Source organism: Haliaeetus leucocephalus, unplaced genomic scaffold (assembly GCF_000737465.1).
Source record: "Haliaeetus leucocephalus isolate CR32 unplaced genomic scaffold, Haliaeetus_leucocephalus-4.0 Scaffold328, whole genome shotgun sequence".
In the NCBI taxonomy this organism is placed as follows: Eukaryota; Metazoa; Chordata; class Aves; order Accipitriformes; family Accipitridae; genus Haliaeetus; species Haliaeetus leucocephalus.
The window spans coordinates 641,378-654,996 of record NW_010972764.1 but is presented as its reverse complement, the minus strand read 5'-3'; the positions used below and the strand labels follow the sequence as shown (position 1 = coordinate 654,996).

At 37.7% G+C, this 13,619-nt stretch overlaps 1 protein-coding gene across 1 annotated transcript in view; it reads right to left on the bottom strand.

Moving 5' to 3' along the window:
* Positions 1–13,619, bottom strand: part of ADCY2 (adenylate cyclase 2 (brain)) — a 241,679-nt gene that overhangs the window by 42,364 nt on the left and 185,696 nt on the right. The window contains exons 14-16 of the mRNA XM_010571469.1: positions 12,804–12,873; positions 10,607–10,704; positions 4,623–4,707 (exon numbers count right to left, since the gene is read on the bottom strand). Of these exons, the coding sequence (XP_010569771.1) occupies positions 4,623–4,707; positions 10,607–10,704; positions 12,804–12,873 (253 nt within the window). The remainder of the gene's footprint in view (positions 1–4,622; positions 4,708–10,606; positions 10,705–12,803; positions 12,874–13,619) is intronic.

Genomic DNA, 13,619 nt, shown 5'->3' with positions numbered 1-13,619 from the left:
GTTTGGTGAGCCTCTTTCATGGACCCTGCTGTAGGTGCCAAAGTACCTCTCTGCATTTTCCCTGTCTTCCCCCATCCCTGTTTTAATCTTAATTTACAAGCAAAGGCTTATTATTGAAGAAACTGAAGGGCCTCGATCTTTCCGTCTTATCTACATTAAGAGAGACACTCACATCAGAGGTAAGATTCCAGGTCAAAAATAATTTCCAGCAGTGCTGGTGCTGATATTCCTGTCCTTGCAGAGCTTTTAAGTATCTTAAGTGTACACAGTCTTTCTGACTGTTAAGTACCAATGCCAATTGCTTTAAAGTAAAATACAAATCCCTGCAAACAAAGGTAAAGATTGTCAGTGGTGTGGTGTAATTCAACTAATAAATAACATGCTCTCTTCTAGCAGGGACAGGACTGCTTACATATTGACTGCACTTTGCTAGCTGCTCTGGTGACCTCAAATCAGAATATCTTTCTCAGATGTGGAGCCAATTATCTTCTGATGTTTGTTTTGTTGGTATTGTGCTCTGCTAAGTCTACCATTCAATTGAGTATTTAAGAGAGACTATAAACATGTTCAGATGAGATGATAGGAAAGAAATGTTATACTTCTAATCTTCCTTGTTAGCTGAAGTAGCTAAATAGGTTTGCAAGTTATGAATATATGCAACAAAACACATTTCATATTAATGGAAAAAAAATGGCACAAAGAGCATGTGGTATCAATTAAGTGTACACGTGTCCCAGGTAATGCAAAGAAATTTTTGAGACAGTATTTGAATTAGTGCACAAAGAACATCTGCTTGAGACTAATACGTCTTCAGCAGGCTACCTCTGCTACCATGGAGATCTTTCCTTTACATTCTTACTGTGCTTTTTTTTCCTAGTGTTTGCATTACATTTTCCAATGTATCATTTAGGTAACCAGATGTCTTGCTTCCTTGCATTCGCATCAGGAGGCAAAACACATTTAACAGATACCAAGTCTGAGGCATTCACACTCATTCTATGAACTCATCTATACTTCAAGAAGATAAAGAGAACAGACACAGAAAATATATAAGCTAAAGGACAATCACTGTTCTCTATCTGCATGTAATTTGGGAAGGAAACCTCTCAAGGAAAATCAAAAGAAAATATTCAAAACTAATAAAAAAGAATTAGCCAACATTTAAAATATGAAAATGTAAGCCAGAAAGGATCTTTAAGACCAAAAATACTCATAGTCTTAAGATTTAAGTCCGAATACTGTGACTATCTAAAAAAGTAAAAAAAGAAAAAAAGCATAGGGACAAAGAAGTAATTAGACTAGAAAAGCTATAAATCCACTTCAAGTTTCAGGACATATGCCAATTTTAGCTAGGACTGATGAAGGTTTAATGTCCATGGGGAAATGACTGTTTCTATGAGAATGGTCAGCCCTCCCTGCCCTCGGCCTGTTTGCCCAAGAGCGGCAGGGGATGACACGCCGCAAAGGCAGGATCTGCTGGAAGTCTGTAACCACGTTATTTGTCCTACCACTCTGTCGCATCATTTGATGGAAATTATTCCTATTCTTATTTAATGGCTGATGTTATCACTCCACAACAGATTGAGTTGGACCCCGCTGCAGTGCTGCCAAACAGTAAAATCAACTACTAATAAACTCAGAGTGAAAGAACGAGCATAAACCTCTTCTTACAATATTGTAATTAAATTCCATAAGTGCTAGTAATTTTAGCATTGCAGTCTGGATTTTTGTTTTGTTTTGAGCCCCTCAGCCATGAGCGGGCACCTCGAGGAAAGCCCGGGTAAGAAAGGGCAGAAAATGTTGGGCAGAGAGAGGAGGAGGGAACAAAAAGAGTGAGAAACAGCGGAGGGAACACCGAGGGAGAAGGAGAAGGAGAAGGAGAAGGAGGAGGAGAAGGTGCTCCATGCTGGAGCAGATGTCCACACTGCGGTCCATGGAGGAACTGCAGCCTGTGGAGACCCCATGCTGGAGCAGGGGGAAAGTGTGAAGGGAAGGAGCAGCAGAGAGAAATGTCTAGGTACTGACCACCCTCCACCCCTCCTTGTGCTGCCTGGGGGGAGGTAGAGGAGTCTGGAGCGAAGGAGTGAAGCTGAGTTTGGGAGAGGGAGAAGGAATGGGGTGGCTTTAATGTTTGGGTTTGTTTCTTACTACCCAGATCTATTTTAATTGGCAATAAATTAAATTAATTTCCCCAAGTCGAGTTTGCTTTGTCTATGACAGTAATTGGTAAGTGATCTCCCTACCTTTATCTCAACCCACGAGCTTTCTCATCCTATTTTCCTCCCCCGTCGCGCTGAGGAGGTAGAGTGAGTGAGCAGCTGGGTAGGCGTCTGGCCCATAGTCAAAGCTAACACACCACAGTTCATCTGTCAGGGTCAGTCAGGCCCCAAAAATGCTCTTCTTTTTTTGTACATTTTTAGAAAAGAGATCTTTGGTGATATTAAACTCTGTGATTACATGCAGGTGTGTGTACACACAAGCACATCCACATTTACTACAAGCATTCTGCAGGGGAATCCAAAATGTACCCCTTAAGAAAAAGAGGTGGGAAAAACCCACACTGGCAAAAAATACCCCAAACCCAAACCCAACTGGGATTAGGACAATAAAGTGTGATTTCTCTTAACACTGACACTATAGCGTTAAAACCCAGATATTGATATTTGTTCACTTGAGAATTTCAGGCTTTTTCTTCTGGAATGGAAGCATTTACAATTATGGGTCAGATACTGCAATGGACATGCTACTGAAACATAACATAGCGTGTCACCGTGGTTAAAGCTGCAAAACAATACTTGGATTTTGACATGAAGGAAGAAATCTCAGGGAGAGGACAGGGGAAAGATAAACCTACTGCCTCCTTTGTTACCTGCCTCTCATCCATCACCTTACAGAACTATGGCCACGCTCGTGAAGGAAAGAGCACTGCATCAACTATGGTCATAACTTACTTGCTGAAAGGCTTCTTAGCAGCATACCTTCTGCATTAGAACAGCTGAACTCATAAAGACATAAGAGCCCCTAGACATAAATAGCCCCTCTTCAAGCTATTTAGGTTAGAACGTGACGTCTTGCAAGTCAACAGAAATGCAATAATAGGTCTCCATTTCTGGAAGTATTTACAGCACGTACAAGACATAGGAAAAACAGCATTGAAAGTAGGTGTTAGATACTATTCAAGCGGTACAACTCCTCAACTCTGACTTGGGATATTTCCTTAGCCATCCCTTTAAATGCAGAAAAATATGTTTGTATTCCTCCTAAGCTACACTATAAACAAAAGCCCCAGGAGAGTTTATGTCCCAGCACTACCTCATACCATTTCATTGGCACCTCTTTTTCCTACAGGAAAAAGGCTGGCTTTTCCTTGAAGGATTTTTTTTTTTTTTTTTTTTAATTTGCTTATTCAACAGTAGTACTCTGACTCCATCATTTTACTCTTATGTCAACAACAAACAGCAATCAAGTATGACATTATATGAGAATTAATTCTTTGCTGTTACATAATAGCAATACCTCTAGGACCTCACTCCAAGGATTTAAAATATTTACAAATACTGTTGCATTATATCTCAGATAAATTCCTGAGCAGTGGCAGCATCCCTACCTTATTGGAAAGACAACTGAAATGTACATTAATTACATTTTCTTAAAACCATGTCCTGGTTAATTACAAGCCTCTCAAGGGAAGAGAGAGAAATTATAAAATCCTGCTTCCTCTGTTTCTTGCTTTAACTGCCAGGCCACCTTTCCTTACTGTTTTACTGCATAGTGATGTAATTGTCTTTCCTATGTGCATGTTTTGCTTTTTTATAAAAGATATTTCTCTCAGCTTTCTCTATGGGAGCTTGTGGAAAGATGTAAAGATACAGAAGTGGGGATTAAGTGACAAGTATACAGATAGTTTTACTCCAGATCACACGCCAAATTCAAATTGCATTCACTTTCCTAGAAATCCTGAAATACCTTGTTCTAGATGGAGTTATATGTTGGATCTATTTCAGAATAACTGAAAGGAGGACAATAATATTTGTAAATTATACTGTGAAATGCTGAAAGGTTTGCCCAAATCTTGAATTAAATGAAATTCTCAAATTCAGCACATTATTTGGTACACTAATAGGCACCAGTAACACCTGGACCACTCAATGGCAAAATTAGAATTTTACTATAAAGTTTTTATATATCAAATTAAATTGTTATCGTGAAATAGTCTCTAAACTCAGAAAATGGTCTTATAAAACATTTAAACAAATGCACAGTTCCCCCAAATTAAAGCATTGATAAGATCAGTCAACTCCTCTAAGCACAATAACAAAAATTTTTGAAAAGACAATCAATCAAACAATACTGCAAACCTCTCAGAGGATCCAGCTTCATGGGGGAAAAAGAATACCAGTGTAGGTACAGACAGTCACTGCACTGGCATTTTCTGTTTCTCAGATAAATGAGGACATTTTACAGCAAGTTAACGCTGACAAAACAGTGTCCTCAGAAGCCTGTGCATGCAAGCTTTTCTCATTTAACTGGTACTCTGCAAAGGCAGAGTGAATTGGCAAAATCAGAACATGTTATTTAAAAGAAACCATTAACTACTGGATTACATTTCCTTGAATACCTACCAAAAGCTGTCCAGCAAAGCAGATAAACAAAATGAAGGAAAGCAAGAGAAATGCAGCTCCAAATGAAATTCCAAGAAGAGATGTTCTACAAGAAAAGGAAAACATGTATTAATTTCTCTGTTACACATTTGTAGTATGACCTTCCTTTGTGTATAATACTGATGATACGAAAAATTACCATGTGCAAGTTGCAACTTCCAATCCTCAACACTGTGGAAAAGCAATTCCAATCCTTACCAGAATGACAGGCCTTTTTCCTGCCATTTTGTCAACTCAGGAATGCTTGAATTGGCTTTAACTCTGACTTTGTAAAACTATTACCATGAGAAGATAATAATTTCCACACAACTAATTTAAATGACAGAGTGCATTAACAGCAGCAATGTTTTGTTTTTACTTTAGAAAGCCTGTATTAAAGAAGCTTCTTATTGCTTTATTTTTATGCTGTTGATTTTATAATAATTTAAGAGTCTAATAGATACACAAAATTAACTTGTTGGTAGTATACATTCCCCTGCAAAGGTAGAAAAGCAATAGCATGGGACAGTGATGTCCAGTTTTCAGTGTCTTGTGGCTAGAACCTGTGGTATCTGTGGTGCTGCAGCCTCTCAGTCAGCAAGGGCCCTAATACAGTGACTGCTATTTCATGAATGGATTAGGTTTCAACACCTCTGAAAACTCCATTTTGTATCAAATTTGACTGGCTGGCCAGTAGATTCTGAAGTATCGGAGGACAGGATAGAACGAAAACTAAACACCATGAAGAAAAAAGAAAAACAACAACAGACTTTAGATTAAAAAAATTGAGTAATCTATACTCTCCCTGAAATCATCCTTACTCACATGTTCTAGCTCATCCTTTTCTTGTGTGTTATAAATAGGAAAGTCTACCCAAAATAGCATCAGTGGATACTCAGTAAACAGAAGCAGGGATACAGTAACAATCCGTGCATGCATTCATTCCACAAATGTGGAAATCTCTCTATATGAATACCGCAGTTGAGTGTAATTGCTCCATCAGGCACCACATGAGAGCTACTTAGCACAGCTGCCTAGGGAAGGATGCGGTGGGACCTAATTATGTTTAATGAATGACAAGAAGAGATCAGAAGCTCTGGACGAACTGAGTTGTTTAAGCAAGGGAACTAGATGACATCATGAAGTCTCTCACCTGAGCGTCTACTTTCAGTTTTAACCACAGATTTGACATTTTTACAGCATTAAAAAATATCTCTCAACTCCTTTGAGCACCAGCAAATATCTTATTTTATCAAACCTTATATGCTAGAAATATTGGCATGCCATTCTACAAATAAGTTTTATATCCCTTGCTTTTTCCACAAAACTGTAATAAATGTTACATTTTAAGTTAGCTCCTCCATAAACATATGATTCAGAATTAAAAAACATTATTAATAAAAGCCTACATCTCTTCTTGAGAGATGCCAATGTAAATTCAAATATATACATTTTAGAAACTATAATACTAAAAATTCAGGAGTAGAACTCTATGGAACAATTTCCTTAGATTACGTACAAATATTGGAAAATATTTTGATCTAACAACAGTGTTAGAGAAGCTATTTTCAGGAATGAACAAAAAAGCATTAACTTCACAAACCAATTTGATGCCGTACTGCTGCCATTAAAAGCATTTTGGAGAGTAATTTAGGAGCTTCCCTGCCAATCATTCAGAGCACCTCTTATATGCTAATTATTCATCAGATTTTGGGCTGATGTGAACAGCTGATGAAAAACAAACAGCTGGCAATTCACAACATATATTAATCTTGAAATAATGTTTCGTTTAGAAGTTATTTGAAAATCATTATTGCTTATGAATACATGTTCTCCAAGAACTTCTCATCGAGACTGAGACAGTAAACTGTACATCAGAATATGTAAAACTAAAGTCTCTACTCTTCGGAATTTAAAATCTAGTAAGCAACAGAAGAGATGAAGGAAAAGGAATATAATTAACAGGCTTATTTTTTATATATGCCTAAACACATCCAATCATATATGTCCTTCATATTCAAGTAACGATTCCTGCATTTCAAACTATTGCTATTCTTTCTCTGATATGAAGGATACAAAAAAGGAGCCTGCACACCTTAAGAAATGATTCAACACAAGAATAGCCTTATGAGTCAAGTTTGGAGTGCATCCTGGTAGAAGAAGTAATGAAGATGTTTTTGAGAGAAACTGGAGAGCAAGGAAAATAAAATTAACATGGCATAAGGAGAGCTTATGCAAACAGTACTTAATCATGTGGGCAACAGGCAAGAACTAAAGGCCTTTGTAGCTGTTTTACATGATCAATGATGTTATTGAAGTGGCACAAGAAAAAGAATTACATAGCAAGTTGAACAAGATTCTGATTATCAGGACAAAGAGAAAAGGACTGAGGATAAGGAAAAGTGGTATCTTAAAATCCAGATTTGAGCTGTGAATACAGAGAAAAAAGTTGTAAGGTTTTGGTCCCCACACCCTCTTCTTTTCTGGGAACAGCAGGACTTCTGCTTCAGTTAGGCTAAGCTGAAATAGTTTCACACTGCTCTGTTATGGGTTTGTGTGGCGGGGTTTTTTTGGTAGTGGGGAGGGGCCGCAGGGCCGGCTCCTGTGAGAAGCTGCTGGAAGCTCCCCGGGCTCCAAGCCGGACCTGCCTCTGGCCCAGGCTGAGCCCGTCAGTGACAGTGGAAACACCTGTGGGAGAACAGATTTAAGAGGGGAAACCTGCAGGGAGTTGGGGGATTGGGATGTGAGGGGAGCCCCTCTGTGGATACTGAGGTCAGTGAAGGAGGAGGGGAGCAGATGCCCACCTGCAGCCCGGGGAGGGGCCCATCCCAGAGCAGTGGGTGCCCCCCAAGATGGCCGTGACTCCATGGGAAAGCCCGCGCTGGAGCGGTCTGTGATGGAAGGACTGCAGCCCACGTGAAGGACTCGTGTTGGAGCAGGGGCCGAGTGCGGAGTCCTCCTCCCCCTGAGGAGGAAGGAACGGCAGAGACAAGGGGTGAGGAACCGACCCCAGCCCCCGTCCCTGTCCCCTGGGGGGAGAGAACTGGGAGTGGGGCTGAGGTGGGAAGGAGGGAGGGGTGGGGGGAAGGTGTTCCAAGGTTTGGTTTTACTTCCTAATGTCCTTGTTTTGATTTGATTGGTAGCAGATTAAATTGACACGCCTGCTTTCAAAGTTTTTAAGTACTACCTTTTCTACAAAGAAATTCAGCTGTGCCTGACTGGAAATACTATGCTAAGGCCTCCTAACCACCTTCCATGGGTAGAACAAGATGGTTGTTATTTTGGCATGACTCAGGACAAAAGGACCTGCTTTCTTGAACACAGCAGCCTCAGAGAGCAAAAGCTGGGGAAGAATCTTAAATGCAGCCCCAAATAAATCCCTTACTCGAACAGCACAAGAGGTAATGCCTATTCAATGGGAATATACTTTCATCAATTCACCAGTCTGCATTTCAAAGAACAACACTACCAATTCCATGTTAGTTGACTGTTTCCCTAAATAAAGAACATAGGGTTGTCATGAATTACTAGAGATGCTTCTGTCACTCGGTAAACCAAGAATGCTAGAGAGCCACTGAAGGCCTGTTCTGAGGAAATGTAATGATCAAGATTTGCTGGCATTTTAATGTCACAATAATGACTTACATTTCACCCCAAGATATTGTTTACTTGATTAAATTTATATTTACCACTTTGTGTAAAGTTTATTATGAAAATACTACATCAGTTTATTGACACTGGGAAAATTAAAACATTAGTAAATTGTTTCAGCCTTGAAATAAACGTCTTGTGATCTTGGAGATATTACTTGCAACTTGCTGGATGTTACTTACTATGAAATATCTCCAAATCTACTTTAAAGCAGCAGGTGGTGTGCCTGCACAGAAATCAATGACATTACACTGCTGCAAAACCAGATTACTGGAACAGTGAATCAATAAACCCCAATGACAGATGTCGTTTATCTCCCTGTCTTCATTAGATCACCATTTAAAAATCCTGTAGAATTTTTGGAAGAAAACAAAAAGGCTAGAATTTTAGACTAAACTACAATTTACTTATTTTTTATTTATTTATTTTTTGCTGGAAGGAAATAACATTTGTGGCACTGGAGTATGTTCAATTTCAGCTACATTTGTGATGACTACATACACTGCTGATTTTTCAACTTTTTTTTTTAACTTGCAATGCTCCCAGTTTTCCAGCAAATATGCAGATGCCTGTATAATAACTTGCCTTTATGTCTTCCATTTTTCCATCTCTTAAATTAATCCACAGACCCCCTGAAGCTGAACACCATTAATGTTGGTAATACCTGATTTTACACTCTTGCTTTTACAATTTAATATGCAGCCCTATAAAAGGACCAAAAGATAATTTACATTTTGGTAATGAAAATGGTAAATCCTGTGTATCTTTTGCTCTGATGTTAGAAAGAGATCATGTGATATCAGCATATGCTTTTACAAGTTGGAGGACTCTTTCCTTAGTTGAATACAGCTCTCTAGAGTTCACCAATTTCAAGTATCTGATATATTTTAATGAGCTACACAATTGGTTTAAGAGATGTAATAAGGATATAGCAAATTGAGCATCTTACTGCATGTATGATAAGTGATAAATCTACATTCATTTTCATGACTGAAATCAAAACATAAAAACAGATTCATAAATCATACTGCTGGAAGGGACTAGTTAGATCCAAGTTTGGTTTTTGGTATATCACAAATCATGAATTTCCCTGAATTAATTCCTGTACTAATCAAAATATAGTATGAGCTTGTAAATTATACTTATGCAAAATGACAAATAAAATTAGTCATGAGTCTTAATTTCATATTTTGCAACAGTAATGCCTAAAGTCAGACCGAACCATGTGCAGGATACTGCTGAACTCTTGATAGAGTGTCCCTTTGTGGCTTGTGCCTCCGTGTTAGAAACTAGCTGGGAAACCCTTTGCAAGGAGAATGCTGTTAAGATCTGAATAGAAGTCCATAAAACTTTATACATGTTATAAAACAAGTCTGCAGTATGGAAAGTCAATTTATAATGACCTAACAGTTCCTTCTGGCTTTGAATTAAAATGTGAGTAAGTACTACAGCACAAGACCAATCAATCAACTGAGGTTATAAATACTAGTCCTCAAAGTGCTACACAGGAGAAAAGACTATGAGTGAAGAAATACTGTATCACAGGGAATATACAGTGTTGGCTTTGGAAACAATTGCTATAAAACAAATATCAACTTTCTACTATGTAAACAATCAACAGAAAAATTCCATTTTAAGAAGTCTAATAAAATATTCTTTATTGGAACTGTATTCCAGTTTTCTCAGCCTTTCCAGAATATGCATAGATAGAAAGACAGCTGATTTATATGCATGAATATAAATTAGTTCATAATATATACATTCTGATAAAAATAACTATTCCAGCAAATTATTATAATATTTTAAAATTAGTTTTTAAAAGACACATTTTATGAATAGTAATGCTCTGTTTGCATGCTAAATAGAGCAGTATCATCAGAGTAATATGTTAAATACATTTATTTAATCACAGTCCCAATTCTGCAATCCATTTTATCCCACTTCAACGTCCAATTGTCACACTTATTTTACATGGAAATTTAGCTGCACAAACTTATAGCTTGTATTACTTTTTTTTTTTACACATATGAATTTCATTCCTGTCATCATCACACATTTTTAAAAGCAAAAAGAAAAACTAAAATGAATGAAGAATTGATACTAATGCTTGGCACCACACTATTGACAGTGTTTAAAATTAGAAACAAGCCTAACTTTGAAAATGGGCTGAAATCCTGAATCTTCTCTGTTCAATTTCATTTCCATGAATTGACCTCTGTAATCTAATAATTAAAAATTTTTTTACTTATACATTTTTATTTTTTACATTAATAACCAATATACATAGGAATAAGTACACGTTAAATACCACTTACTTTGGCAATACCAGAATCTGCACAACAAAAATGCAGAAGAATATGAGACAGGCACAAGTCACATAATACTTAAATGCAGGCAGAGTAGTTGCTCGATACTAGAAGAAAAAAAAGCAAATGTTAAAAAATACAATTTCCAAAGCAGGTAAAATATCACCCAACTGAAATTTCAGCTTAAAGATGCAGATAGGTATAGGTAGTCTTTAGCAACAGTAAATTTCCTGTTGTTCAATGACTTCCACATCCACTTACACAGGGCTAGGGATTGTCAGGCATAGCATTGAATCCTTTTACTTCCTGAAGAACAGCTTAAGTAGCCACGTCAAATGGTTTTGCCTTGTTCCTCTGCAGAACAGGACTATCCCAAATTCATCATAAAAAGTTTAACTTAAAAAAAAAAAAAAGTGAAAGCATTTTTAAAAATATTTTTAGGAACTTTGGACCTTGAGCTGCTGTTGAAATCTCAAAAAATTCCAACCCACTTGTAAATTCATTTCAGTGTTTCACACTTCTCCAGACATTTCCCAATTAAGTCAGGTAACTCACTCCTTAGGTTAAATAATTATTTTGCTTTATTACCTTGCTGTACTTTCAGGTCCTACAGGCCCTAAAAAGCTCCTGTTTAAATCAAAAGCAGGCTTCTGACTGAGTTCTTTAAAGTCAAGACTGGACTGGTGAGTCATTAAAAGAGACTGAAGGAAGATATTAAAAAGCCCGATCTGAAAGAACAATTAGTTCTTTGCCGTTCCATAGCATTCTAAAGTCTAAAAGAGATTAGGCTCCTACAGGGACCATCGACACATCCGAATAACTTAGTTTCCTGATTTTCTCCCAAGTCCTGATGCCCTGATTGTCCAAAGTGCACATATGATGGTTTTCTCTCAAGTTCTCTTTCAGAATTATCAGTTAGTACCACCCACATTAAAATCTGAATGTGCTTCTAGGCACCCCTTTGATCCACTCAGTGTACCCTTTCAACACTACAGATGCAACCACATCAGGTGTAGCTGCTTCTCTCTCATGCCATCTTCTAAACAGCCTCAAGAAGCCTTGAAATCTCTTTCACCCAAATGCCTTGCCAAGGGTGTACAACACATGCCTTTGGCAACTGGCCGTAAGAATACTATTCTGCTCAGCCGTGGAAGAATCTGAAAATTATTTCAGATGCCTTGAACTAAAAGATATCTACAAAAATAATTAAATATGTATTTGACCACCACACAGGACCCAGAGGATACTTGCACCTATGCTGTACAGTGTGAACACAGTACGGTAATACTTCCTCTACCCCATTCTCATCAGGTTCACTCACTTATCCAGCCAGTTGTGGTCAACCCTACCTCTTCCCTGAAGGACAGCATAACTGTTCAGCTATCAGCTATCCTATGCTTAGGGTAGAAAGCAGAAAGAGGCAACCCTCCAGTCTTCCTGCTGAAGCTGTGTCAGTATGTAGAAATACACTCAAGCTCTACAAGGCCATAAATCAAAGAAAAGGCCTGACTTTCCAGGCGAGTGGTCATGACAATCACCTAAAAGGGAGGGATCTTTCATTCTGATCATTACTCCAAGGACTAGAAACAATATCATTTACTCCATCTGTACATACATGTCTCAAACATGTTTTATCAAACATATTAGCCAGAAGAACACTTAAGTGTGTTGCATCCAAGACAGCTAGGCATTTTTCTTAAAAAAACATTTATAGTGTTGTTTCCCTGGAATGACTGTGCACAGCAAGTGCATATGGAGAAAACTAATGAATAACTGATATCATTACAAGACTATCATTACTACAGGTGGAGTCTTTGAGACATGGTTAAAGGAAAAAAAAAACCCAAAACCAGTGGAGTTTGATAAATGCCTTTTGAGGATGTAGGTGATGGAACTTAGGAATTCTTTGCTCCAGTTACATCAAATTTGGACTAGCAAACCTCCTCCCACTTCTGCGAGTCCATGAAAATTTCAAGAAATTCAAATGAACTGCAGAGCCCTACAAACAGGAAAGCAGTCTCAGACATCACATTCATAAAATTTCTTCCATAAATGAACTAAAATATTAATGTAAGGTTTGAGCACTTCTCCCTGCAGGTGAGGTGCTGTGGCAATGGCTCTGTGTCACAAAAATAAGGGATACGAGCCTCGCTTAGGATGAGGCAAAGAAGGAATCAACTGTGAATTTGCAGTGAAAATAACTTACTTCTTTTTCCAGAGTCTTATTATAGAAAAGAAGTGATATTCTTTGAATGTCTTCAGATTTAAGCCACTGCCTAGAAGAGAAAAGGAACATTATAATTGACATAAGAATAAAGTAGTCCTGTCTTTTTATGAAATGCAGTAAAATAAGAAAATCACTTTGAATAAAGCAAGTTCTTGTGTATTGCAATGTGTATGGTGAATTGCACTGACAGCAAAAGTGGAAACTACAAATCCCCTCTCCCTTTTGGCTTCTACTGCTAACGTACACATGAAACAAAAGCTCAGATGAGCCATTTTTTCTGTGAATCATTCCTAAGGACAATCAAGGGAGAGATTTCTATGATGTAATTCTGACACTGATATTCCACTCATGTCCAAAACACTATTATTATATCCAGCGCACAGAAGAGAACCTGAGATGAAAACAGTCCTTCACAAGGTACCTTTAAGAAGCGCACTGTTACAACATGCAAGAGTGGCAGGTAAATCACACTTTATGAACTTCTATTCTGAATGAAAATGTAAAAAAAACTTATTAAAAGAGGTGGGGTGATTTTGTCTTTGAGCTGTATTAGTCTCTTGACCATGACCCTGTACTCTAGAGGTAGATTTTGATCTTTTTACTGATTATAAAAAATTCTTGTCTGCTTAAAGGTGAGAAATACTAAATAAAATAAGTAGTTGCACTGAAGTGACAAAACTATTTTAAAAGAAGTGAATCTTGACAAAACCTTGACAAAACCTTTACAAAATGAAATGTTCTAATATGAAATTCTACATTTATTTTAATGGACACTTGGAAAGAAACAGAGTATTT